General features: G+C 45.0%; 1 protein-coding gene across 1 annotated transcript in view; it reads left to right on the plus strand.

Annotated features, from left to right (window-relative positions):
• The window catches only part of LOC309567363 (uncharacterized protein), a gene marked incomplete at its 3' end in the record, with an annotated part of 48,289 nt that extends 34,816 nt beyond the window's left edge, over positions 1 to 13,473 (plus strand). Inside the window, exons 3-4 of the mRNA XM_082272777.1 lie at positions 13,057 to 13,211; positions 13,315 to 13,473. Coding sequence (XP_082128903.1) covers positions 13,057 to 13,211; positions 13,315 to 13,473 — 314 coding nt within the window. The remainder of the gene's footprint in view (positions 1 to 13,056; positions 13,212 to 13,314) is intronic.
• Between the last annotated feature and the right edge of the window lie 11,831 nt (positions 13,474 to 25,304).

Here is a 25,304-nt window from a genome sequence, read left to right on the forward strand (position 1 = left end):
CTTCTCCTCACGCAGTAAGGAGAAGGAGAGCGGATCGGTGCTGGCAGGCGGTAATCAGTGAGTATAGAGCTGTTTTACTGCTCTTTACTCACTGATCACCCTGTGCTAGTGCCCCCAACAGTGTCCCCAACCATAGTGTCCCCAAAAGTTTCCCCAAACACAGTGCCCCCACAATAAAACCCCTTTCACACATCTGTCCCAATAAAATCTGTCCCAGTGAACATCTTCCACATCTGTTCGTGATCATCTGGCGCAAATCATCTGGCACACATCTGCCCCATCTGTCCATGATCATCTGGGGCACATCTGCCCCATCTGTCCGTGATCATCTGGCACACATCAGCTGCCACATTTGGTGCGCTGCATCTGGCGCACATCTGCCACATCTGTCCGTGATCATCTGGCGCACATCTGGTGCAGATTATCTGGCACACATCTGCCACATCTGGTGCACATCAACTGCCACATATGTCTGTGATCATCTGGCGCACATCTGGCACACATCTGCCACATATGTCCGTGATCACCTGGCGCACATCTGGCACACATCTGCCACATCTGGTGCACATATGCCACATCTGGTGCGCATCAACTGCCACATATGTCTGTGATCATCTGGCGTACATCATCTGCCACATGTGTCCGTGATCATCTGGTGCACATCTGGCACACATCATCTGCCACATCTGGCGCACATCTGTCCGTGATCATCTGGCACAGATTATCTGCCACATCTGGCGCACATCAACTGCCACATGTCTGTGATCATCTGGCACATATCATCTGCCACATATGTCCGTGATCATCTGGCGCAGATTATCTGCCACATCTGGTGCACATCAACTGCCACATATGTCCGTGATAATCTGGCGCACATCTGGCACACATCGTCTGCCACATCTGGTGCACATCTATCTGTGATCATCTGGCGCACATCATCTGCCACATCTGGCGCACATCTGTCTGTGATCATCTGGCGCACACCATCTGCCACATCTGTCGCACATCATTTGCAAAATCTGTCTGTGATCATCTGGCGCACATCATCGGCCACATCTCTCAAAGTGAACATCTGCCACATCCCAGTGATTAACATCTGTCACACATCTGTCCCAGGAATCAGCGCACATCTGTCCACATGGCTAAAAAATTATCCAGGGCATTCAAAAATGTGATAGATGCTCAGGACTCAGGAAATGAAATGTGTAATTTATGTCTTTAGAACGCCTGATGGTACTACTTGGATGTTGGGCCTCTATATGTGGCCAGGCTGTGGAAAAGTCTCACAAATGTGGTATTGCCATACTCAGGTGGAGTAGCAGAATATATTTTGGGGTGTAATTGCAAGTTTATCTATGCCATGTGTAAGAAATAACTTGTTAACATGACAATTTTGTGGGGAAAAAAAAAATCTTCATTACAACTTCATTCAACTATTGTGGGCAAAAAAATATTGCAACTTCAAAAAACTCACTATGCCTCTTACTAAATACCTTGGACTGTCATCTTTACAAAAAGGAGTCATTTGGGGGGTTTTTGTACTGTCCTGACATTTTAGGGCCTCAAGAAATGAGGTAGTTAGTCAGTACATCAGAATTGATCAATTTTCGATGATACGCAGCCTAGCTTGTAGACTCTAAAACTTTCATGCAAACCTATTATCATACACTTATCAGGATTTTTTTTTACCAAAGACATGTAGCAGAATACATCCTGGCCTAAAATTATGACGAATTTTGATTTTATTGGATTTCTTTTAAAACAAAATTTAGAAAATATTGTTGTTTTTTTTCAAAATTTTCGTTATTTTTTTGCTTATATCGCAAAAAATTAAAAGCCCAGTAGTGAATAAATACCACCAAAAGAAAGCTCTATTTGTGTAAACAAAATGATAAAAATTTGATTTGGGTACAGTGTAGCATGACTTGAGTAATTGTCATTCAAAGTGTGAGAGCACCGAAAGCTGAAAATTGGTCTGGGAAGGAAGGGGGTGAAAGTGCCCAGTATTGAGGTGGTTAAGGTGCCCATCTAATAATTTTTTAAAACTATCAATGCTCCCCACTGATACCACTGCTCTGACAGTAAAGAACCCCCTACGTATTATAACATGGGGGACCATTAGCTCAGTGGCAGATGCGTTTTTCAGTGATTCACTGTAGTCAGGACTGTGGTTTAAGGGCATGGCAGCCCATTTTTATTAAAACAATAAGGAAAGTTTATAACATAGTTGCCCACTCAGGGGTTCTTCTCCAGTCAATATATATCAAACTGAAAATGCTAGCCCACCTGGCTCTCCCACTTTTACTCAGCTTTCCAATAGCAGTACCTCTGCTCTTTTCACTGGTCCCCAGACCATGAACTCTACAAAGTCGTCACCTGTCTCTTGCAGACACACCTGCAGCCCCTGACTCCCATAGAGTATTGGAGTCCTCCTGACTCCCCACAAACAGACCTCCTGTCTGTTGGATGAAGCAGTCTCCAACTGGGAGCCCTGAGGTCTTCCTAGACCCTCATTATAAGGGCTGTGTGCACCTGAGCACGCACCCTGCTGGTCATCTACAAAACATGAACACAGAGTGGGAGATTCCGTCCCTCCCAAAACACTATGAAATCTCCAAACTACAGAGCCCCATCCAGGTATACCAAAACCTGGAGAAAACTGCAAAAGCAGTCTTCTCCACTGCACATCTACGCTCTGTAGTCCTGCACAGAGCCAATGTGCACACTCTGCATCCTTTAAATGACCACTTTCACCGTGACAGAGTCTTGACCTGTCTCAGTATTTTAAGGTTAAAACGTTTTTCCTCTAGTGTTAGTGAGTGGCCACGTGTCTTATTGTATTCCCTTTCTCTGAAAAGTTTGTTCCTTTTGCTAGGGTCACCAGTACAGTATTTGTACATTGATATCATATCACCTCTCAAGCGTCTCTTCTCCAGAGAGAATAAGTTCAATGCTTGTAGTCTTTCCTCATAGCCTAGATCATCCATTCCCCTAATTATTTTTGTTGCCCTTCTCTGGACTCTCTCCAGTTCCAGCACATCCTTTCTGAGGACCGGTGCCCAGAACTGGACGGCATACTCCAGATGTGGCCGGACCAGAGTCTTGAAGAGTGGGAGTGTTGGGAGTGTACCCCCCCCCCCCAATTCTTTTTTGAAGACTGAAGAGATGACATTATTTAGCACTTTCGCCTTCTCACTGTCCTCTGTGGCCAGAATCCCTTCATCGTCTTTTATGGGGCCGATGTGTTCTGGTATTGCTTTCTTACTATTTATATACTTAAAGAATTTCTTGGGGTTTTTTTTTTTACTCTCTTCCACTATATGTCTCTCGTGTCTTGATGATGTCTGTATGACGAAACGCGTAGAGCGTCACTACGCCACTTCTGCCTTTACTCTTGGAATGCACTTCCGGACCGCGTGGAACGCATAGTGTTCCGGAACAGTTAGATCGCAGCGGACCTCCCGGCTCATGCTGTTTTGCAATGCCTGATTTATACTATGTATATATGAGTACATTTTCTTAATAAACTTTGCACTTTTTAAACTGTGCTACACTATACGAGTTTTTTTCCTCATGTATATACCCGGACTATACCTGGCCATTGAGAGCATTCACCATAAGACCCCCAGTGGTATTCCCAGCTAACCAAGGGTGATAGGATCTCCATTGACGCCATAACCAGAGGAACCAAGTGAGGACCTTTTGAGGGATGTAGAAACCACATCTAATTTGGAATATAGGCTTACTACCGCTGTAGGGGTTCCCCCTTCTGGTAAGTGCGGTCCTGGGAGTTGGGGGGAGCACCTTGACCCACCACACCGGCCATACTTGAAGAGGCACTGGAGTCACACAAGTCACCCCTGTTGTGAATCTGCACCGATTAAAAATCTGCACTAGAGCACTTTTGTCATGCGATTGGGACTATTATTATAGAATATTCTTTGGAGTATTACACCTCACTGTATAAGTGATTGACACTAATTTTAGTATTTTTTGAATTTCTCACCTCTTCTGCCACATATGCGATTTGGAATCGCATTTTTTTCACCATTAATTGTTATTTCTATAAAACACAGTTATATTTCTTTGGGTACTGATTTAGTATTCACTTGCACTTGCTTCTTCCTCGTGGGGTCTGCTCTGTAGGGAGCATACGCACATATAGTCACTGCAGCACTTTGCAAGTTGCACCTTAATTGATTTTGAACCTTTCTTTGGTTTATTAACTATTTTTGATATAATGAATAATTTAGATCACTGAGGCACTCAGTCACCTTATTTATATGCACTTTATTTCCACAAGTGTAGCTCTTTTTTGTATTGGTCACTTATTTGTATATTAATTCTGTTTTTTTTTATTTATGTCATTTTTCTGATGTATCAACCATCATATTTCACCTGATGTTTACTTTATGTACCTAATTATCACTTGTATACATATCTGGGAATAAGTTCTCACACTGTGGACACATAGGTACATATTTTCCTCTGTCCCTGTATACCTATTTTTGGCAGTGCCACTCACCTCCTTGTTACCCCTACATCTCTACTGAACACTTTTGTGAACAGTTAAGAGGTAGGCTGCAGCCAAATTCCAAATATTCTTGGTTTTATCCTAAGCGTGGATCCTTCTCTTACCTAATTGACCTATGGTCACTGTTTCCTAAGTTGCACCGTATTTCTATATTCGTGAGCAGGTCTGTGTTGTTGGTAATCAGTAGGTCTAGTACCGCATTGTTTCTTGTCGGTGCGTTCACCATCTGACCCATGAAATTATCCTGTAAAACATATAGGAACTTCAGATCCGTGGATGAATGCGCGGTTCCTTCTGCCCAATTTATATCTGGATAATTAAAGTTCCCCAATATAATTACATTTCCCATCCTTGCTGCCATTCCAATCTGTGAAAGGAGGTCCTCCTCACCCTCCTCCCTCTGGTTTGGGGGCCTATAGCATACGCCCAATATTACTTTCCCCATAGTGCCTTCCCTTTGAAGTTCTACCCATAGGGATTCTACCTCCTCCTTAGCTCCATTATTAATATCGTCCCTCTTTTTTACCTCTACACTGTTCTTAATATATAGACATACCCCTCCCCCTTTTTTACCTTCTCTGTCTCTGCGATAAAGGGAATACCCCTGAATGGTCACCAGCCAATCATGAGAGCTGTCAAACCAAGTCTCTGAAATCCCCACAAAATCAAAGTCCTCCTCATACATCAGCAGCTCTAGCTCTCCCATCTTGTTTGCCAGGCTTCTAGCTTTGGTATACAAACCTTGTAAGTTTGTCCGGTTGCATACTATATCCTCGTTCGATGTTGTTTTTAGGCTGCTCTTGCGATTTTTTTTTTTTCCCATACCCACCTTGGGCTTAGAAACTCCGAACACCCTACTGCTAATGTCCCCATTTGTGCCCACTGAACCTTGCTCCCCGCTGGCTAATTCTACATCTGTACCCTCCCCCCCCATCACCTAGTTTAAAAGCCCCTCTAACTTGTTGGCCATCTTCTCACCCAGTACGGTTGCACCCTCCCCATTTAGGCATTTAGGTGCAATTCGTCCCTACTAAAGAGCCGGTAGCCGACTGAGAAGTCGGCCCAGTTCTACTTGTTTACTTTCCTAATCTCCCGCTGCCTCTCTGGTGTGGCTTGAGGTACAGGTAGTATTTCTGAAAATTCTACCTTGGAGGTCCTACTCATCAATTTAGCTCCTAAGTCCCTGAAATTGTTTTTAAGGACTCTCCATCTCCCTCTGACTTTGTCATTGGTACCCACGTGCACCATGACAGCTGGGTCTTCCCCAGCCCCACCCAATAAGCTGTCCACCAGATCCGTGATGTGCCGAACCCGAGCGCCCGGTAAACAACAGACAGTTCGTCACTTACAGTCTTTTTGACAGATTGCCCTCTCTGTCCTTCTAATGATTGAGTCCCCTACCACCAGAACCTGTCTTTCCTTTCCCTTGCTCCCACCCTCACTGCAGGAGTTCTACCCCTGGCAGCTAGGGGTGTGGCTCTGCTCCAGCAATGCTGGTCCCTGACTGGTTTCCCCAACATCACGCAACACGGTGTATTTATTGGGATGCTCCAGCCCAGGATCGGCCTCCTTGCCTTTTTCCCTTCTTTCCTTCCTAACTGTCACCCAACTTCTCTGCTCTGATGCCTGCACCCTTGTATCGCCGCCCTCCTCTGTGCAGGCCCCTGCCTGCACCTGATGGGTACGTTCCCAGCTCTCCTTCAGTATGGAGATTCTTCTCAGTGTTGCCAGTTGCTTCCCTATATTCAGGACCTGAGCTTCCAGGGAAGCAATGTGCTTACATTTTGTGCAGCTGTATTCACTTTTGATCACCTGATTGAGGAACTTATACATGCCACAAGATGTACACCGAGTCGTATCTCCACACCCGCCGGGCATTGTACCTACTAATCTAATCTAATGGGGATTTTGAAATTTAACTTTGTCCTGTGTAGCTGTTTTCTATCTTCCTGACTAATTTCTCACACTCAGGTACTTTACAACACTCTGGAACTCACACACAGGTACTTTACAACACTCGAGCACTCACTCACTCTCTGCATTGAAGGGGACACAGCACGCTGGTCACTGCATTGATGGGGGGCACGCTGGTCACTGCATTGATGGGGGGGCACGCTGGTCACTGCATTGATGGGGGGCACGCAGGTCACTGCATTGATGGGGGGCATGCTGGTCACTGCATTGATGGGGGCATTCTGGTTACTGCATTGATGGGGGGCATGCTGGTCACTGCATTGAATAGGGGCATGCTGTGGTAACTCTGCATTGAATGGGGGCATGCTGTGGTAACTCTGCATTGAAAGGGGGCATGCTGTAGTAACTCTACATTGAATGGGGGCATGCTGTAGTAACTCTGTATTGAATGGGGGCATGCTGTAGTAACTCTGCATTGAATGGGGGCACGCTGTAGTAAAAATGCGCAACGAAGAGGATCCGCCACAAAAAAATATTGCAATATATATAGTTGGGGAAAAAAATATCGCAATGTGATTTTTTTTCAATATCGTGTAGCCCTTCTTCAGATCTCACTTTTCTAAACTGGCCGTTTGTGACAGAACGGTCATGTACTGTGATGAGAAGAGAAGAACATGTTCTCTGCTCTTCATCTCAGCTACCTAAACCGGTACTCCTCAGAGATCAGTCGTGATCCTGAGGATCACGGCTTTTCTCTGTTTATTAAACGCACACCTAAATCTAGTCACAGTCTCAGTCTTTACTTACCTAATCTGTGTCTCTGTGCTCCTGCACAGCCGCCCCTGTAACTTGACACTGGCACTGACACTTGTAGGCAACGGTGAGTCCTCCTCCCTCAGTCCATCTGTCAATCTCCTACCCTGCTCCCACCCCTATATTGTCACTTTACCCGCCCCCCTCAATCAGCCTTTGGTCAGCTTATCCTTTGGATCCCTCGGTCCTGCCGTTCTTCCGATCGCCCACCGCCTCTTCAGGTCCCCTTGTTTCCAGCCGCCGCAACAGTCTTGAAGGAGGTGGGGGGGGGGGGGATCCAAACAGAATAGTCTCCTCTCACTCTTCCCATGCTGCACTCTCCTCGCACGCTGACTCCGCTGACAGTTCTCCCGCCTTCTCCGCTCTGTACACATAACACTGCACAGCACCACCTGCTCTCCTGAGATAGGAACATAAAAAAAAAAAAAAAAAATGTTTAAAAAAAAATTATAAAAAATATAGTGAAGTTTTCTTTAGTTTCCGCAATATAAACATAGGCAGCAGCACAGAATTGGGCCAAAAACATAGAGCAATCTAGTATAGAGCACTTTCAACAGCTCTAGTAGGCCATACATTTACAAATTTTTCTGAATGTATGGCATGAAGAATTTAGTAAAGTAGCACAACACAGCATAACAGCTTTTTTCAGGCAACAAGAGTTGTACATGGTTACCAAGCATCAGAAGACATACAATTGAAAAGGTAGTTCGCATTTCAATGCCTCCAAATACAGACTACTGTAAAAAAAATTTACATTCGTTTTTTGCAAAAGAAAATTAACAAACATGTTAAAACGTAAAATGTTCTAAACAAATTACCTTAAACAACCCTTAAACTGGATACACACTATACAACTTTTGTTGTTGGATTTCCTTTAGATTTACCTTTACTATGTAGTACAAGGACCTGCCTGACTGCATACATATTATATGGTTTTGGTAAATCTAAAGGAAAACAATCTAAAGAGAATTGTATAGTGTGTATCCAGCTTTAGGCCTCATGCACACTGGATGTCATCAAAACGTCAGTAGAAAGCTGTAGCTGTAGGAGTTTTTCAGCTTTTTTATAGTAGTGGGTTTTTTTAGCGTTTTGTAGCTTTCTCCAGCCGTAGCGTTTTTTTTTTAGCTTTTTGAGCAAAACTATACTCCCTCTAAAGCTTATGGCTCAAAAACATTGATAAACGCTGAATAGCCACATTTTTTGGCGTTTTACATCGGTTTTAAGCTTTAATCAGAGCTGGAGCATTTTTACAGCTGAAAAACTCCTCTCAAAACCCACTAGTTCTGTTTTTTTTCCAGTTAGAAAACGCCCCTGCTAAAAACTTCTGATAACAGCCAATGTGTGCATGGACAGATAGGATAACATACTGGCTGCAGAAAAAAAAAGTCTGACTCCAAAAACAGCAGCTGTAAAAATGTCCAGTGTGCATGAGGCCTTAACCACAGACACCTGTGATAAATTACCGCATGAGAAAATTAGATAGTTATCGAACAATCGAAAAAAAGTAACGCATTCGTTGTTTAACGCTAAATTGTTAGTGAATTTAACTTTTACAACTGATTTACCACATGCGTTATTTTACCACATTTTATTTGCTGTTATTTAACTCTCAGAGAATTGATGGAATAGCCATTCTAGGAGCTGTTTGCAAAATGTCATGAATGCACATGCATACCAGTTCTCTGCAGTCTGTCTGTGTATGAGCAAGGGATCTTGTGCAAGCCTCAATGTGCTGTGGGGGACTCTGTCAGGTATGCCAGGGGGATCTCTGCATGTTCCAGAGGTCCAGTAAAGATAGCAGCACTAGATAAGAGGGACAAAGGGAGAACTTATGCTTCAAGCAAGTCAACAAGGGAGAACTTATGCTTTGGATACCATGGTTTAGTAAGTATTTTTTTATTTCAAGATGGGGACTTTTTTTTTTGGGGGGGGGGGGTGGGGGTAGACAGAGTGAAGTTCTTCTCTATAAATAAGTTTGAAGTGATGACGGGATCTCTGCTGATATCCTCTCTTACTCTAGACCAGTGGTTCTTAACCTTGTTGGAGGTACTGAACCCCACCAGTTTCATATGCGCCTTCACCGAACCCTTCTTAATTGAAAAAATAAAATATGATTTTTTTCAAATTCAAAACATAAGTATATATTATTTTAGGTATATATTTATACATAGGTGCACAAAATCAACAAAACCATTAAGAACAAAGAACAAAACCAATAAAACATGATTTTCACACAAAAACATAACGAATATTTACTGCAAATTAGTGTGACTTCTGCTGTTGTCTTTCAGAGACCAATTCAGAAATGTGCGGCTTTATCTTGGCAAGTGCCACTCTTATGTCATTATCATGTCTCATGTCACCTAACCCTGGACTGCTGTAAGGGGGGATCTATATGGGGGACGGGACCTCACCTCACCCTGGCCTGCTGTAAGGGGGGAGATCTATATGGGGGAGGGGACCTCACCTCATCCTGGCCTGCTGTAAGGGGGGATCTATATGGGGGACCTGGTACCCAGCCAGTACTACTCTAGTCCTACCTTTTTTTTCACCTGTGTCCCGACTCCCGATCACAGGCTAGGTTTTCCTCCTGCAGGCTGCAGCACCACTGTCACCACTGGCTCTCTGGCCTCTCACCTGCCGGCTGCGGCTGCCTGGCCTGGTGGTTCTCTCCCGCGATGCGCTGGGCGGCCGCTGCATGGGTTAGTCCCTCCCCCAGACAGTCGCTCTCCGCACCGCACGTCTGGCCTGTCTCCAAACCCCATCGCCCCACCACCACTCCACAGTGGGCGATGCCGGCTCCGGCTGGATCGGATTCGGCCAGGAGCCGAGCTGCACAGCCAGCAGTGAGAGTGAGCCAGGGGCAGAGAGAGCTGTGAGTGTGAGCAGAGCGGGAGCGGAAGGACATGCCCGAAACTGGAGAAATAGTCCCTGACAGCGAAGTGGTACTAGCGGAGGGTGTGCCGAACCCTCGAGACTGACCCACCGAACCCCTGGTTAAGAATCACTGCTCTAGACTTACTCTAGCCTTACAGTTCCCAGAGCAAATATGCCATCCTTTGGTAAACTCCCTTTTGCACTGCATTCCTATATCAGACCTTTAAATCTAACTGTAAAAAAATTATTTTCTAGGGAACAGTATTGTTTATGAAGAAGAATATTTATATTAAAGTGCAAAATGTGACATCAGTTGTGAATACTATAATTTTTCCACAGGAAAACAAGAAGTCACAACGAAGGAAAATGAAACGGAAGAACCCGATGTAAACCAAACATCAAACAGCCAAGTACATTTGTACATTGTTATCAGTATAGCTGCTGCTCTCTTCCTCTTATTTGCAGTATTTGGATTTGTCATATACTTCAAGATGGTAAGTGAATAATGTCTTCCTTTTGTCTGTCTTTTAGAGGAAATAACACAATACCTGAAGACTGTTTCTGATAAACAAAACTATTTAAGCCTCATGCACACAGGGCGATTTTACAGCTGATAAATCCAACAAATCCAACAAAAAGCCGGCAACTCAGTGCTTCTTCTTAAAACAGGCTTTTATTAATGCACAACAGCAACAACAATGTCCATTGATGCTAACGCGTTTCAGCCACAGCCTTCCTCATAGCATAACGTGTTAGCATCAATGGACATTGTTGTTGCTGTTGTGCATTAATAAAAGCCTCTTACCAGATGACCCAGGTTAGACAGCAATCAAGTATATCTCATATCAATCGCTTGGACATTTGGATTCAGTCAGGCAGGGCATACATCGATCGCTTGGGCGTTAAAAAAATAAAATATGATTTTTTTCAAATTCAAAACATAAGGCTCGGTTCACACTATTGCGATGCGGGAAGGCTGCGAATTCGCAGCCTGTTCCCGCATCGCACACGCACCCCCGGCAGTTCACACTGCCATATGCGATCCGCTGGGGGTGTCAATGTAATCTTAACGACACCCCCAGTTTGATCGCATATCGCAGTGCGATCGTGCAGTTCGCACAGGATCGGATCGCACAAGTGTGAACCGCTGTGCGATCCGATCCTGATGCGGCAGCAAAAATGCCTCCTGTGCGTCTTTGCTGTGGGTGCGATGCGAATTTAGCCATACAAACTGTATGGCTAAACTCGCACCGCACAGCTGATCGCATGTCATGTCGGAGCAGTGCGCTCCGACATGACATGCGAACCCGGCACATGCAGAAGTGTGAACCGGCTCTTAGTATATATTATTTTAGGTATATATTTATACATAGGTGCACAAAATCAACAAAACCATTAAGAACAAAGAACAAAACCAATAAAACATGATTTTCACACAAAAACATAACGAATATTTACTGCAAATTAGTGTGACTTCTGCTGTTGTCTTTCAGAGACCAGTTCAGAAATGTGCGGCTTTATCTTGGCAAGTGCCACTCTTATGTCATTATCATGTCTCATGTCACCTAACCCTGGACTGCTGTAAGGGGGGATCTATATGGGGGACGGGACCTCACCTCACCCTGGCCTGCTGTAAGGGGGGAGATCTATATGGGGGAGGGGACCTCACCTCACCCTGGCCTGCTGTAAGGGGGGAGATCTATATGGGGGACCTGGGATCCATATGGGGGACCTCACCCTGGCCTGCTGTAAGGGGGGATCTATATGGGGGACCTGGTTCCCCATATAGATTCCCCCTTACAGCAGGCCAGGGTGAGGTCCCCCATATGGATCCCAGGTCCCCCATATAGATCCCCCTTACAGCAGGCCAGGGTGAGGTGAGGTCCCGTCCCCCATATAGATCTCCCCCCTTACAGCAGGACAGGGTGAGGTGAGGTCCGGACCCTGGCCTGCTGTAGGGGGGGGATCTATATGGGGGACCCCAGAGTGACCTAACCTCACCCTGGCCCGCTGTAAGGGGGGATCTATATGGGGGACCCCAGAGTGACCTAACCTCACCCTGGCCTGCTGTAGGGGGGGATCTATATGGGGGACCTCATCTCACCCTGGCCTACTGTAAGGGGGATCTATATGGGGTTCCCCATAAAATAGATCCCCTTTACATAGTCTTCTCAGTGTTCTCACACAGTCAGTCACACAGTCAGTCACTAGACTAGTACAGCCAGTACTACTCTAGTCCTACCTTTTTTTTCACCTGTGTCCCGACTCCCGATCACAGGCTAGGTTTTCCTCCTGCAGGCTGCAGCACCACTGTCACCACTGGCTCTCTGGCCTCTCACCTGCCGGCTGCGGCTGCCTGGCCTGGTGGTTCTCTCCCGCGATGCGCTGGGCGGCCGCTGCATGGGTTAGTCCCTCCCCCAGACAGTCGCTCTCCGCACCGCACGTCTGGCCTGTCTCCAAACCCCATCGCCCCACCACCACTCCACAGTGGGCGATGCCGGCTCCGGCTGGATCGGATTCGGCCAGGAGCCGAGCTGCACAGCCAGCAGTGAGAGTGAGCCAGGGGCAGAGAGAGCTGTGAGTGTGAGCAGAGCGGGAGCGGAAGGACATGCCTGAAACTGGAGAAATAGTCCCTGACAGCGAAGTGGTACTAGCGGAGGGTGTGCCGAACCCTCGAGACTGACCCACCGAACCCCTGGTTAAGAATCACTGCTCTAGACTTACTCTAGCCTTACAGTTCCCAGAGCAAATATGCCATCCTTTGGTAAACTCCCTTTTGCACTGCATTCCTATATCAGACCTTTAAATCTAACTGTAAAAAATTTATTTTCTAGGGAACAGTATTGTTTATGAAGAAGAATATTTATATTAAAGTGCAAAATGTGACATCAGTTGTGAATACTATAATTTTTCCACAGGAAAACAAGAAGTCACAACGAAGGAAAATGAAACGGAAGAACCCGATGTAAACCAAACATCAAACAGCCAAGTACATTTGTACATTGTTATCAGTATAGCTGCTGCTCTCTTCCTCTTATTTGCAGTATTTGGATTTGTCATATACTTCAAGATGGTAAGTGAATAATGTCTTCCTTTTGTCTGTCTTTTAGAGGAAATAACACAATACCTGAAGACTGTTTCTGATAAACAAAACTATTTAAGCCTCATGCACACAGGGCGATTTTACAGCTGATAAATCCAACAAATCCAACAAAAAGCCGGCAACTCAGTGCTTCTTCTTAAAACAGGCTTTTATTAATGCACAACAGCAACAACAATGTCCATTGATGCTAACGCGTTTCAGCCACAGCCTTCCTCATAGCATAACGTGTTAGCATCAATGGACATTGTTGTTGCTGTTGTGCATTAATAAAAGCCTCTTACCAGATGACCCAGGTTAGACAGCAATCAAGTATATCTCATATCAATCGCTTGGACATTTGGATTCAGTCAGGCAGGGCATACATCGATCGCTTGGGCGTTAAAGCGGAGTTCCGGGCACAAAAAAGATTTTTTTTTTTTGTGCCCCTCCGCTAGGTATGCCTCACCTGAAAAGGAATTGGATAGTTATTTTTTTTTTTTTGTTTACTCACCTTTTTATTGAAGATCGTAAATACTCACCTATGACAGCTTCCTCCTCCAGCGCCGAGGCTCACCCCGTCACTTCCTGCCTCGCGATGATTCCTGGGAGCTAAACGTCATAGCTCCCAGGAATCAATGCGCCGCATTCTGGGACACGAAGACGCGGAAGAAGACAGAGAAGAGGACCGCGCCGGCTTCAGCTGCCCACAACCGAGATGGAAACGCTGTGGAAGAACATTTCTAAGTAAGTATTTCTTCTTACAGGTAAGTGCGAACCGGGACAGATCAGAGGCTAGCCATTGTGGAATGTGCTAGCCCTGACTGTCCCGGGGGTATGTTCAGAAAAAAATCGTTTCTCTGCCCGGAACTCCGCTTTAAGATCCAATTATATAATCCATATGGACAAATACTCCACGGTGTGAATATAAGGAAACAATAGAGCAATCATTGTGCAATCATTGTGCAGAGATCTTTTAAAATTTTATTAAACCAACAAAAAGCCTGCAGAGAACATGTTTCGTCATAACTGACATTACATTGTTTCCAAAGCAACAGTCGCCCCCTGATGTCAGTTATGACGAAACATGTTGGGAGGAGCTTAACCACATGACACTGGCATTGCATGCTACTGGAGGTCGGCTATATTTTTGGATTGAAACAAACTTACACCACTTCTTTATCATTTTTACATCTGTTGCTTTGGAAACAATGTGAGTACCTTGTGTGCAGGCTTTTTGTTGGTTTAATAAAATTTTAAAAGATATCTGCGCAATGATTGCTCTATTGTTTACTTATATTTACACCGTGGAGTATTTGTCCATATGGATTATATAATTGGATCATATAATTGGATCATAACGCCCAAACGATCGATGTATGCCCTGCCTGACTGAATCCAAATGTCCAAGCGATTGACACGAGATATACTTGATTGCTGTATAACATGGGTCGTCTGGTAAGAGGCTGCACATTTTTGCTCTCCTGGTGGTGGATATACTGCTGTTTTACCCTCACAGCATTTACTTTATGTCACTGGGGGACTATTTGGAATTTACACTCTCTGAGCGCTGCTATTTACTTGATTGTGTATGACCAACCCTCACCAATAGGACATTGTGTCAGCAGCTCATAATCCGTTTATTTGGACTTTTATTCACTACCATATGTTTTTGTCCTAGTGCAATTGTTTTGATTTTATGATTAATAAAAGCCTGTTTTAAGAAGAAGCACTGAGTTGCCGGCTTTTTATTGGATTTATCTGCAGTGGACTTTTTAGCCTGAGCACCGGTACTCTATCTTAACACCATTCATATGCCAGTAGAGCTTGGGTGAGTTTTGTATATGTATATTTTTCATTTTTACAGCTGCTTTTAACGTCAGACTTTTTTTTTTTTTTTTTGCAGCTTGAAAACACCTCTTCATGTTATTCTTTGGCCTCACGCACACACAGGCTTTTAGGAGCTGTAAGTGGCATAGGCGATTTCAAGCTGCAAAAAAAAAAAACCCTGGGCCAGCATGTTCTGAGGACCGGAATTACAGTTGGAAAAACATCTGACGCTGCTAAAGGCTGCTAAACGCAGCTTAATGTTAAGCCTCATCAAGCGTGGTTTTTTATTTTTTTGCAATGTCAAATTCAATGGTTCCCTATGAGAGCCCATTGATTTGAATGGAAGTCGCATCCAAGTCAGATCATGATGATCCGACTTGTGGTGCTATTTGTGCTCTGAGGATCTTGAAGGGGACCCCCACGCCAAAAAAAAAATGGTGTTGGATCGCCCCCAAAATCCTTTCCAGACCCTTATCCGAGCATGCAGCCCGGCAGGTCAGGAAAGAGGAGGGGACAAGCGAGTGCCCTCCCTACTGGACCATACCAGGTCACACGCCCTCAACATGGGGAGGTGGGTGCTTTGGGGGGGGGGGCTCTGCTGTTTTTTGGGGGGGGTTTTGGCGTGGGGGTTTCCCTCAAAATCCATACCAGACCAAAGGGTCTGGTATGGTCTTGAGGGGGTCCTCACCCATTTATTTATTTTCATTTTGGCATGCAGTTCCCTTTCAAGATCCATACCAGATTTAAATGACCTGGTATGGGACTTGGATGGGGGAGACCCCACGCCGTTTTTTTTAAATTTTGGCATGGGGACCCCTTCAAGATCCTCAGAGCATGAGACTTCTATTCAAATCAAAGAACTGAAAGTCAGATCAAAGACGACTCTCATGGGGAAAAAAAATTATTGTTCAAAAATCATGAAATGAATGACCAATACTATCACCACAGGGAAAAGGCAGGCAGGAAAAACTCTCTCTGCACATTATAGACAATAGAAAGGTTGTTTTGAGTGCATCTGTGTTCAGACAATGGACATTAAAGTGTTTGTAAAGCCTAAACATTCCTTGCATTAAGGTAAAATATGTTTAGGTTAAAGTATCAACCCCTCACCCCCCCCCATAAACTTACCTGAGCCCTCACTCGATCCAGCGCATTGCCTGTCTGCAGCAGCTCTCTCCACTTCTCCCCGCTCTCACAGGCTCAGCTGAGAGCAACGGGAGCCATTGGTTCCTGCTGCTGTCAGTTAACTCCTGTGATGAGGGAGCAGGTGGGGGCATGGCTGAGCTTTGCTGTCTGTGCCAATGGGCACAGGCAGCACGGCTCAGGATCAAGCACACAGGTGTGCCACCATAGCAAGTGGTTTCCTATTGTGACACACAAAAAAGAGAAGCCAGCAGTGCCGCCAGGGAGCTGAGAAGAGATGGATGGGGGCTGCAGGTAAGTATAAAATGTTTGGTTATTTAAAAAAAAATACGATTTTAGACTTTTCAATCTCTTTAAGACTCCATTCACACTAGTCCGACTTGGATTGCGACTTGTCAGCCTGACAAGTCGCGGTCCGTCACGCTCCCATTGTGTGGTACAGGAGCCGTTCTAATAGGAGCGACACAAGTCGCTCCGACTTAGAAAAAGGGTCCTGTACTATTTCGGGGCGACCTGGAGCGACTTGCATAGACATTCATTTTATGAAGTCCGTGCAAGTCGTGCCGAAGTCGCGGTGCACGCGACTTCACAGGTCGCCCCGAAAGTCGTGCGGCTGCAGTGTGAACCGAGACTAAATATTTATATCCTTAATAAGCAGAAAAAGAGTTTTAAGGCAAGCATTCCCTGAGATCTGCTGCTTCTGATGCAAAGTTATTCTCTCTCTAAAGTATCGTTTCAGGATTCTTACAGCATAGATGCCCTGGCTGTATGTTTACATTGGAGTTCTGCTCTCCTAGTTCAGTGCTTGATTTGTAAACTTTAAATTGATTGTAAAGGCTATTTTTTTCCATAAGATTTTTTTTAGAGAATTAGTACAAAAATTAAAAATATAAACATAACAGAGAAACAAAACAAAAACCCTATCTGAATACCCGCATAGGTAGAAAAGTCCTCAAGGCTGTCAATGAGCCGTCACCAGCCAACCAAGTCCAGGCATTATAGAGGGGTCCAAGCCCTTACATCTACCTGGTAATACAGTACAGAACCAAAATTACCTAACTAAATACAAGGTTATAACAGAGACCACCTCGAGATCATGAAAAAAAATAAATGATGGCGGTATAATTCAAGATTGAACACCAAGAGCTCTGACTTGCTGTTAGCAACAACAGTACTCTTGCTAAAACGCTTGAGGAAGCTCCTGCATTCATAAAAAGGTGAAAATACCTACCATTTGTGTACTGATAATGGTGTTTTTTCCAATCCTTGCAGGATGGCCCACATATGAGAGATGTGGCTCCTCCCCAACAGGAAACCCAGTCCATTAACAGCTGTTAAAAGGCCCCACCCATCCCCTTGTCCCTCAGTTGTAGTAAAGATGCTTCCACAACCAATACACAAGGGATTTTTAAGCCCTTAGGCACTCACCAGTTGCTGTCACCCTTTTAACAGGGCGTGAAGTAGGCCAGCCGTCCTGGAAGAATTGGAAGAAACACTGTAACCAGTACACTAACGGTAAGTATTCTCTCCACACCTTCCAGGATGGCCCACATATGAGAGGATAATAAAGTAACCCTACTGGCCTACCTTAGGATGGGACCACTGCCTGCAGTACTTTCCTGCCAAAGGCTAAGTCTTGCTGAGACAGCACTTCCACACGGTAATGTTTCACAAAAGTGTCACTGCTGGACCAGGTAGCTGCACTGCGAATCTGTTCCCAGGAAGCTCCCGCTTTTTCAGCCCAGGATGTAGCCAGTGCCCTTGTAGAGTGTGCCTTCAGTTTTGCTGGAAGTGGAACACCTGCAACCTCATAATGGCTTGCTTAATCCACCTGGAAACCGAAGGCTTTGATGCCTACATTCCTTTCCTTGGTCCAGAGCAGAGGACCAAAAGGGGATTAGACCTCCTAAACTCCTTGGTCCTTTCTAAATAAGTGAGGAGACATCTCCTCACCTCTAAATAATTAAATTTAATTTCCTTTTCATTCCTAGGATTATCACAAAAGGATGGTAGTACAATCTTCTGCTTCCTGTGGAAGTAAGAGGCTACCTTAGGCAGATATAAATGATCCAGTTTCAGGATAATCCTATCTGGAAAAATAACATAAAAGGTTCTTTTATTGACAGACTCTGTAGGTCTCCTACTCTCCTAGCTGTAGTGATAGCCAAGAGGAAAGCTAGCTTAAGAGACAAAACCTTAAGAGGGACCTCTTCTTCTAATGGTTCAAAAGGGCTTCTAGATAACCCCTCTAGAACCCTGGCTAGGTCCCAAGGAGGGAACCTATCTCTAGTCTCAGGGGTAGCTCTATCCCTAGCTAACAGAAATATTTTAACCAAAGGCTCTTTTGCAAGTCTTGTATCCAGGAAGACTGAGAGAGCCGCAATCTGTACCCTAAGGGTGTTCACTGCCACACCCTTATCTTCCCCATCTTGCAAGAAGTCCAAGATTATGGGAATAGAGGCAGATACCATATTTTCCTGTTTCTGCCAGGCACAACATTTTTTCCAAACTTTGAAATAAATTTTCTGTGTTACTAGCTTCCTGTTTAGAAGGAGTGTATCTATGACCCTATCTGAGCAGCCCTTACTTTTGAGGATGTAACGCTCCTCAAGCAACCCATCCTCTGGGGGAATACTAGACTGGAGTGGTTGCCCGGTTTCTGCTATGGCAGGACTGGAAGATTCCCTTGTTTTTATGAGATGAGTCTTCCCCTGTTCCTTTCCATGGTGACCACTGTAAATTTCAGGAACACCCACCGCTCCAGTATTGGAACAATAGACTTTTTTTGAAGCAAAAACCCCCTTCACAGTGGGACTTTAAAGGTAACAATAAAATATATATAAAGAATTGATTTTCTAAAATATTTATTGATAAATTCTCTGAATTGTGATCTCATTAATCAAGATTCAATACAGTGGTATAACACATGACCATACATGATTGGTCCATCAAATACATAAATATATAGTGAACATAGTGCTACTTAAGGAGTGGTATATAGTCCCATAGTCCTATGTACCACTCCTTAAGTAGCACTATGTTCACTATATATTTATGTATTTGATGGACCAATCATGTATGGTCATGTGTTATACCACTGTATTGAATCTTGATTAATGAGATCACAATTCAGAGAATTTATCAATAAATATTTTAGAAAATCAATTCTTTATATATATTTTATTGTTACCTTTAACCACTTTACGACTGCTCACAGTAATATTACTGCGGCAGAGTGGCTCGTTATCGTCTGACGACGTAGTACTACGTCGTCAGACACTCCCCCTGTTTTCATTCACAGCCGGAGTCGGGCCAGGGGAGGAGCAGCGGCGATCGCCGCTGCTCTTACCCGATCGTCGGGGATCGAGTCTGGAGATCCGCCCGCTGTGTGTAAACACAGCGGGCGGATCTCCATAGTGACAGGGAGTGACAGATCGGACTGTTCAGCATAGCTGGACATCCGATCTGTCCATGGCTCACTCAGTCACCTCCCCCCCCTACACGTCAGTAAGCACCAGGCATACATTAACCCCTCCCTCTCCCATAAAATTAACCCCTTCCCTGCCAGTGTCATTTTTACAGTAACAGTGCATATATATAGCACTGATTACTGTAGTAATGTCACTGGTACCCCCAAAAGTGTCAAAAATGTCAGTCAAGGGTCCGATCTGTCCGCCGCAATGTCGCAGTCCCGCAAAAAAAATCGCAGATCGCCGCCATTACGCGTTAAAAAAAAAACACCAAAAATGACAGAAATCTTTCTCTTTGTTAGTAAACGCAATAACTTTTGCGCAAACCAATCAAAATACGCTTATTGCGATTTTTTTTTACCAAACATAGGTAGCAGAAAACAAATTGGCCAAAATTTTTTTTAAAAATTGGTTTTTACATCTTTTTTGGGGGGAATTTCATATAAAAAAATGTTAAAAATATTGTTATTTTTTCAAAATAAACGCTCTTTTTTTGTTTATAGCGCAAAAAGTAAAAATCGCACAGGTGATCAAATACCACCAAAAGAAAGCTCTGTTTGTGGGAAAAAAAGGACGTAAATTTTGTTTGGGTACGGCGTCGCACGACCGCGCAATTGTCAGTTGAAGTCGCACAGCGCCGAATCGCAAAAAGTGGCCTGGACGGAAGACAGCAAAATCCTCCGGTGGTAAAGTGGTTAAAGTCCCACTGTGAAGGGGGTTTTTGCTTCAAAACCTGTATTTCGGGATTATGGTAACACATTACCTTCTAGTTGCCTACATAACTTTTTATGTTGGAACAATAGACTAGGTATTCCTGAGATCCGGAGTCTTCACCGACCCTAGGGGTTAACCACCCTGGTATGAAGGACTTTTGATGTCACTTGGCCTCTTTTGGAACTTGTTCCTGGGTGAAAAGAGATACATTATCTCTTTCCCAAGCTCTAGGAAGACTCCCTTTCTTGAAGGGTTCCTTCCTGCCACCCCTTGAGGCCTGGCCCCTGAAAAACTTCCTATGGCTGTCCTTTGGGGGTTTACTAGGAAAGCTTTTACCTTTCTCGGAGGATCTGGCCAGTACTTCTTCCAAGCCTGTGCCAAACAGAAAAGACCCTTTGAAGAGCAAGCCACACGGCTTTACCTTAGAAGTGAAGTCTCCTTCCCAAGCCTTTAACCAAATGGCTCTTCTGGCAGAATTAACCAGAGCAGCTGTTTTGGCTGAGGCGACCACAGCTTCCACTGCTGCATCTGCCAAGAAGGCTACCACCTTCCTTATATCTGACAGGGAGTCTATCAGATTCTGGGAACCTCCTTCCTGAGAAGTGTGTCTTAGGAGTTTTCCTATCCAAAAGTCTGTATTTCTGGCGACACAGGATGCCGCCAAGGCTGGAGCCATAGTGAATGAATTAGCCTCCCATGCTTTCTGTAACGAGGCTTCAATTTTTCTATCCATAGGCTTTGTTATGTTACCTGTATTCTCAAAAGACAGGTCAGACTTCTTGGTTGCTTGGGATAAGGATGCGTCCAATTTGGGAATTTTTAGGAATTTTTTAACCTCTTCTTCTTTGAAGGGAAACTTCCTTTTACATGTTTTGGGCTTTAAGATACTTTTCTCCGGATATTGCCACTCTTGGAGGATTAAATCCTTCAGGGATTGGTGAACTGGAAAGGCCTTAGATGGACTTTTGCCTAAACCCTTGTACATTCTATCCTATACTGAGGTTTCTTTTGGAGGTTCTGGGATTCCTTCTGTATTATAGACAGCTTGAAGGAGTCCCTCCAAGTCTTCCAAGGCAAACAGACTTCTGTTTCCCCTGGAATCTTCCTCCTCACTATCCGGATCCGATTCTTCCCCAGAAGTAGTTTGGGACCTAGCCTGACTCCCTACTTCCCCTGGGTCTTCCTCTTCCTCCCTAACTTGGGCAGGTGGTAGACCCTGTGATGCAGGCAAAAAGACTGATGTCCCAGCCCTGGACAAGGTACCGTATATACTCGAGTATAAGCCGACCCGAGTATAAGCCGAGGCCCCTACTTTTACCACAAAAAGATGGGAAAAATCATTGACTCGAGTATAAGCCTAGGGTGAGAATGCAGGGCGGCGGGCATGGTACAGGAGAATGCAGGGTGACTGGCATGGTGCAGGAGAATGCAGGGTACTGGCATGGTGCAGGAGAATGCAGGGTACTGGCATGGTGCAGGAGAATGCAGGGTACTGGCATGGTACAGGAGAATGCAGGGTGACTGGCATGGTGCAGGAGAATGCAGGGTGACTGGCATGGTGCAGGAGAATGCAGGGTACTGGCATGGTACAGGAGAATGCAGGGTGACTGGCATGGTGCAGGAGAATGCAGGGTGACTGGCATGGTACAGGAGAATGCAGGGTACTGGCATGGTGCAGGAGAATGCAGGGTACTGGCATGGTGCAGGAGAATGCAGGGTACTGGCATGGTGCAGGAGAATGCAGGGTACTGGCATGGTACAAGAGGATCCGGGGTTGTGGGCATACTACAGGAGATGCAGTGCTGTGGGCATGGTACAGGTGGACCATGCCCGCAGCACTGCATCCCTTGTAGTGTGCCCGCAGCCCTGCATAATGGCAGGTAGTGAAGCTGTTTTACTTACCTGTTCCAGAGGCGCCTTCATTTTAAAAATGGGCTGATGGCTCTGCCATGTTACCGCCAAACGATTTGAGTGTCTCCTCTTCCTTATCGCACTGCGCATGCCCCGACTCCAAACAGAAGTTCCGGTCTCCAAAGCGAGGCTTAAAGCGCGGTTGCGGCGCTTTTTGAAAATCCTCAGACACTGCGATAAACAGGAAGAGTGGAGGAGACCCCTGCAAGATGTCTGGACCCAGGCATACAGGAACCACCCATAGGAACGACTGCCTGGGGCTTTGGGGGTGACTGGCCCGATTGAACCTGGCTTACAGGGGGACCCGTCCACACCCACAGTTTTGGGTCAGAGAAAATAACAAACGTTTCGCTGTAGGGAGAAACACAATCTAAACTGAGGGACAAGGGGAAGGGTGGGGCCTTTTACCGGTTGATAAATTGTGTTTCCTCTTGGGGAGGAGCTACCATCTCTCATATGTGGGCCGTCCTGGAAGGTGTGGAGAGAAAAGGGGGGGGGAGAGAAAGTAGAAAAAGAAGTAGTAGTGGCTTCCATGTTCGGTCGGATCACCGAGCGCCACAGAGAAAAACCACCCTATAATCCAGGCCCAACCACCAATAGCATTCTGACCCACCAGCAGTGCGCAGAAGCAAAATTGTACTGACAGATGCAACAAGAAAGGAACCTTGTATCAAGACAAGCCTTTGGGGCCAGGGCTTCAAAGGCTACTTATGTCATTGACATTATTTGTTTTAGGCTGTCAAGTTCAGCTCCTCCAGTATGTTCCCATGAACAACTTCATGCTAGGGGGGCGATGGTTCCATCCAACCTACCGGATCACACAACCGTGCATGTGAATCGGCAAAGATTTCTTATAAGTACATACAGAAAGGGACGAATAGTGAAGCAGATATTCGCTTGGCATGAAGTCCACTATCATCCCCATCACCTGCGCCGTAATATCATGAATCTTGGTCCAGAAAGGGACCAAACTAAGACATGTCCCCATGTTCACCATTGTGGAGGAATGTGCCCTCGTCCATAAGACAGCGCCAGCAACAGTCTGCTGCTGTCTGGAAGATTTTATGTAAATGGAGTAGAACCTTGTACCAGCGAGTGCTAATTTTATAAGCGTTCTCCTGCGTATGGACATTAGGGGATCCCTTGTGCACCAAGGTACTGATGCGTTCCTAGTCCTCCGCCACAAGCTGGCAATCCAAGTCCTTCTCCCAGGCCTTACACGCGACCCCACTCTCAGGAGGAAGAGGCAGTCAAACAGCACATAAATGGCAGATATTAGGTGACGTTGGGGGGACGACCACGTGCAAATGGACTCAAAGGTTGTGAGGTCTCTAGAAAAGCTCTCTCGACCACTGGTAACAATGTCAAATCTCTGCTTAGTTTTAGTCAGTCTTTTGACTAAAATTACATTTTTGTTTTAGTCGTATTTTAGTCATCTGAATTGTTTTAGTTTTAGTCGTATTTTAGTCGACTAAAATCTCAAGTACGTTTTTAGTCTACTAAAATCGAATGGGCTTAGTTCAATTGTAATGCATTATTTTAGGCATTGCTCTAGAATTGCAAAACTCATTATATACTCCTGGAGTAAAAATCTAATAGCATGTTGTTATTTATGGTATTAAGGTTTGAGCATGCACTGCAGACACAGATTTAGGGTCCTTTCACACGGCACACCGTCCGTCGAGGTCCGTTCTGCTCAGCGGGGGATCGATTCGCCGATCCCCGCTGAGCAGGCGGATGACAGCTCTGTCTCCGCTCTGTGTGCGGAGATGGAGCTGTCAGATCCCCGCTGTCCTCTATGGGGAGATTGGATGAGAACGGACCGCCTGTCCGTTCTCATCCGATCCCATCCAATCCGATCCTCCAGACGGATGGAAAATAGGGTTTCCATCCGTCCGGATTCCACGGACAGGATCGCAAGTGGATAGCAGCGGGTGTCAGCGAAGATGTCTCCGCTGACATCCGCTGTCCCATAGGGATGCATGGAGCATCCGATCAGGTTCACCTGGAAAACTGACAGGCGGATTGGATCGGATCGCCCATTTGAAAGGACCCTTAATGTCTTTAAAAAGAAACCAAGTTTCATAAACAAACAAAAATATTGCTTTTTGATAAACACAAGTCAATCTGGTTGGAAAAAAAAAAAAAATAGATAGATACAGTAGATAGATATATGCACACACTATATTGTCAAAAGTATTTGGACGCCTGCCTATATACGCTCATGAACTTTAATACCCTCTCAGTCTTAGTTTGTAGGGTTCAATATTCAGTTGGTCCACCCCTAGTCAGCTATACCATCTTCAGCTCTTCTGGGAAGGCTGTCCACAAGGTTAAGGAATGACTGGCCCGCACAGAGTCCTGACCTCACCTGATAGAACACCTTTGGGATGAATTAGAGCGAAGACTGCGAGCCAGGCCTTCTCATTCAACCTCACAAATGCACTTCTGGAAGAATGGTCAAACATTCCCATAGACACGCTCCTAAACCTTGTAGACAGCCTTCCCAGAAAAGTTGGAGCTGTTATAGCTGCAAAGGGTAGGCCAACTCAATACTGAACCCTATGGACTAAGACTGGGATGCCATTAAAGTTCATATGTGTGTGAAGGCAGGCATCCCAATACTTTTGACCATATTGTGTGTGTGTGTATATATATATATATATATATATATGTATGTATATATTTGTGTGTATATATACATAAATACATAATCCTATATGTACAATCCTATACCAACAGTTGATCCAGAGGAAGGCAAATAAAACCCAATAAGGCATGATCCAATTTGCTCCAGCAGGGGAAAACATTCCTTCCTGATCCCCCAAGAGGCAATCTGATATTCCCTGGATCAACTTTACCTATAAATATTATATCCAGTTATATTATGAGTATCTAGGAAAGAATCCAGGCTTTCTTAAAATAATCCACTGAGCTGGCCAGATCTTCAATATTAATAAGAAAATATATTCATTTTTTGGTTTCAGCAGCTTAGTAGATGCCCCTACTTATTCTTATG

The sequence above is a fragment of the Pelophylax lessonae genome (assembly GCF_965119305.1).
Source record: "Pelophylax lessonae genome assembly, chromosome: 11".
NCBI lineage: Eukaryota > Metazoa > Chordata > Amphibia > Anura > Ranidae > Pelophylax > Pelophylax lessonae.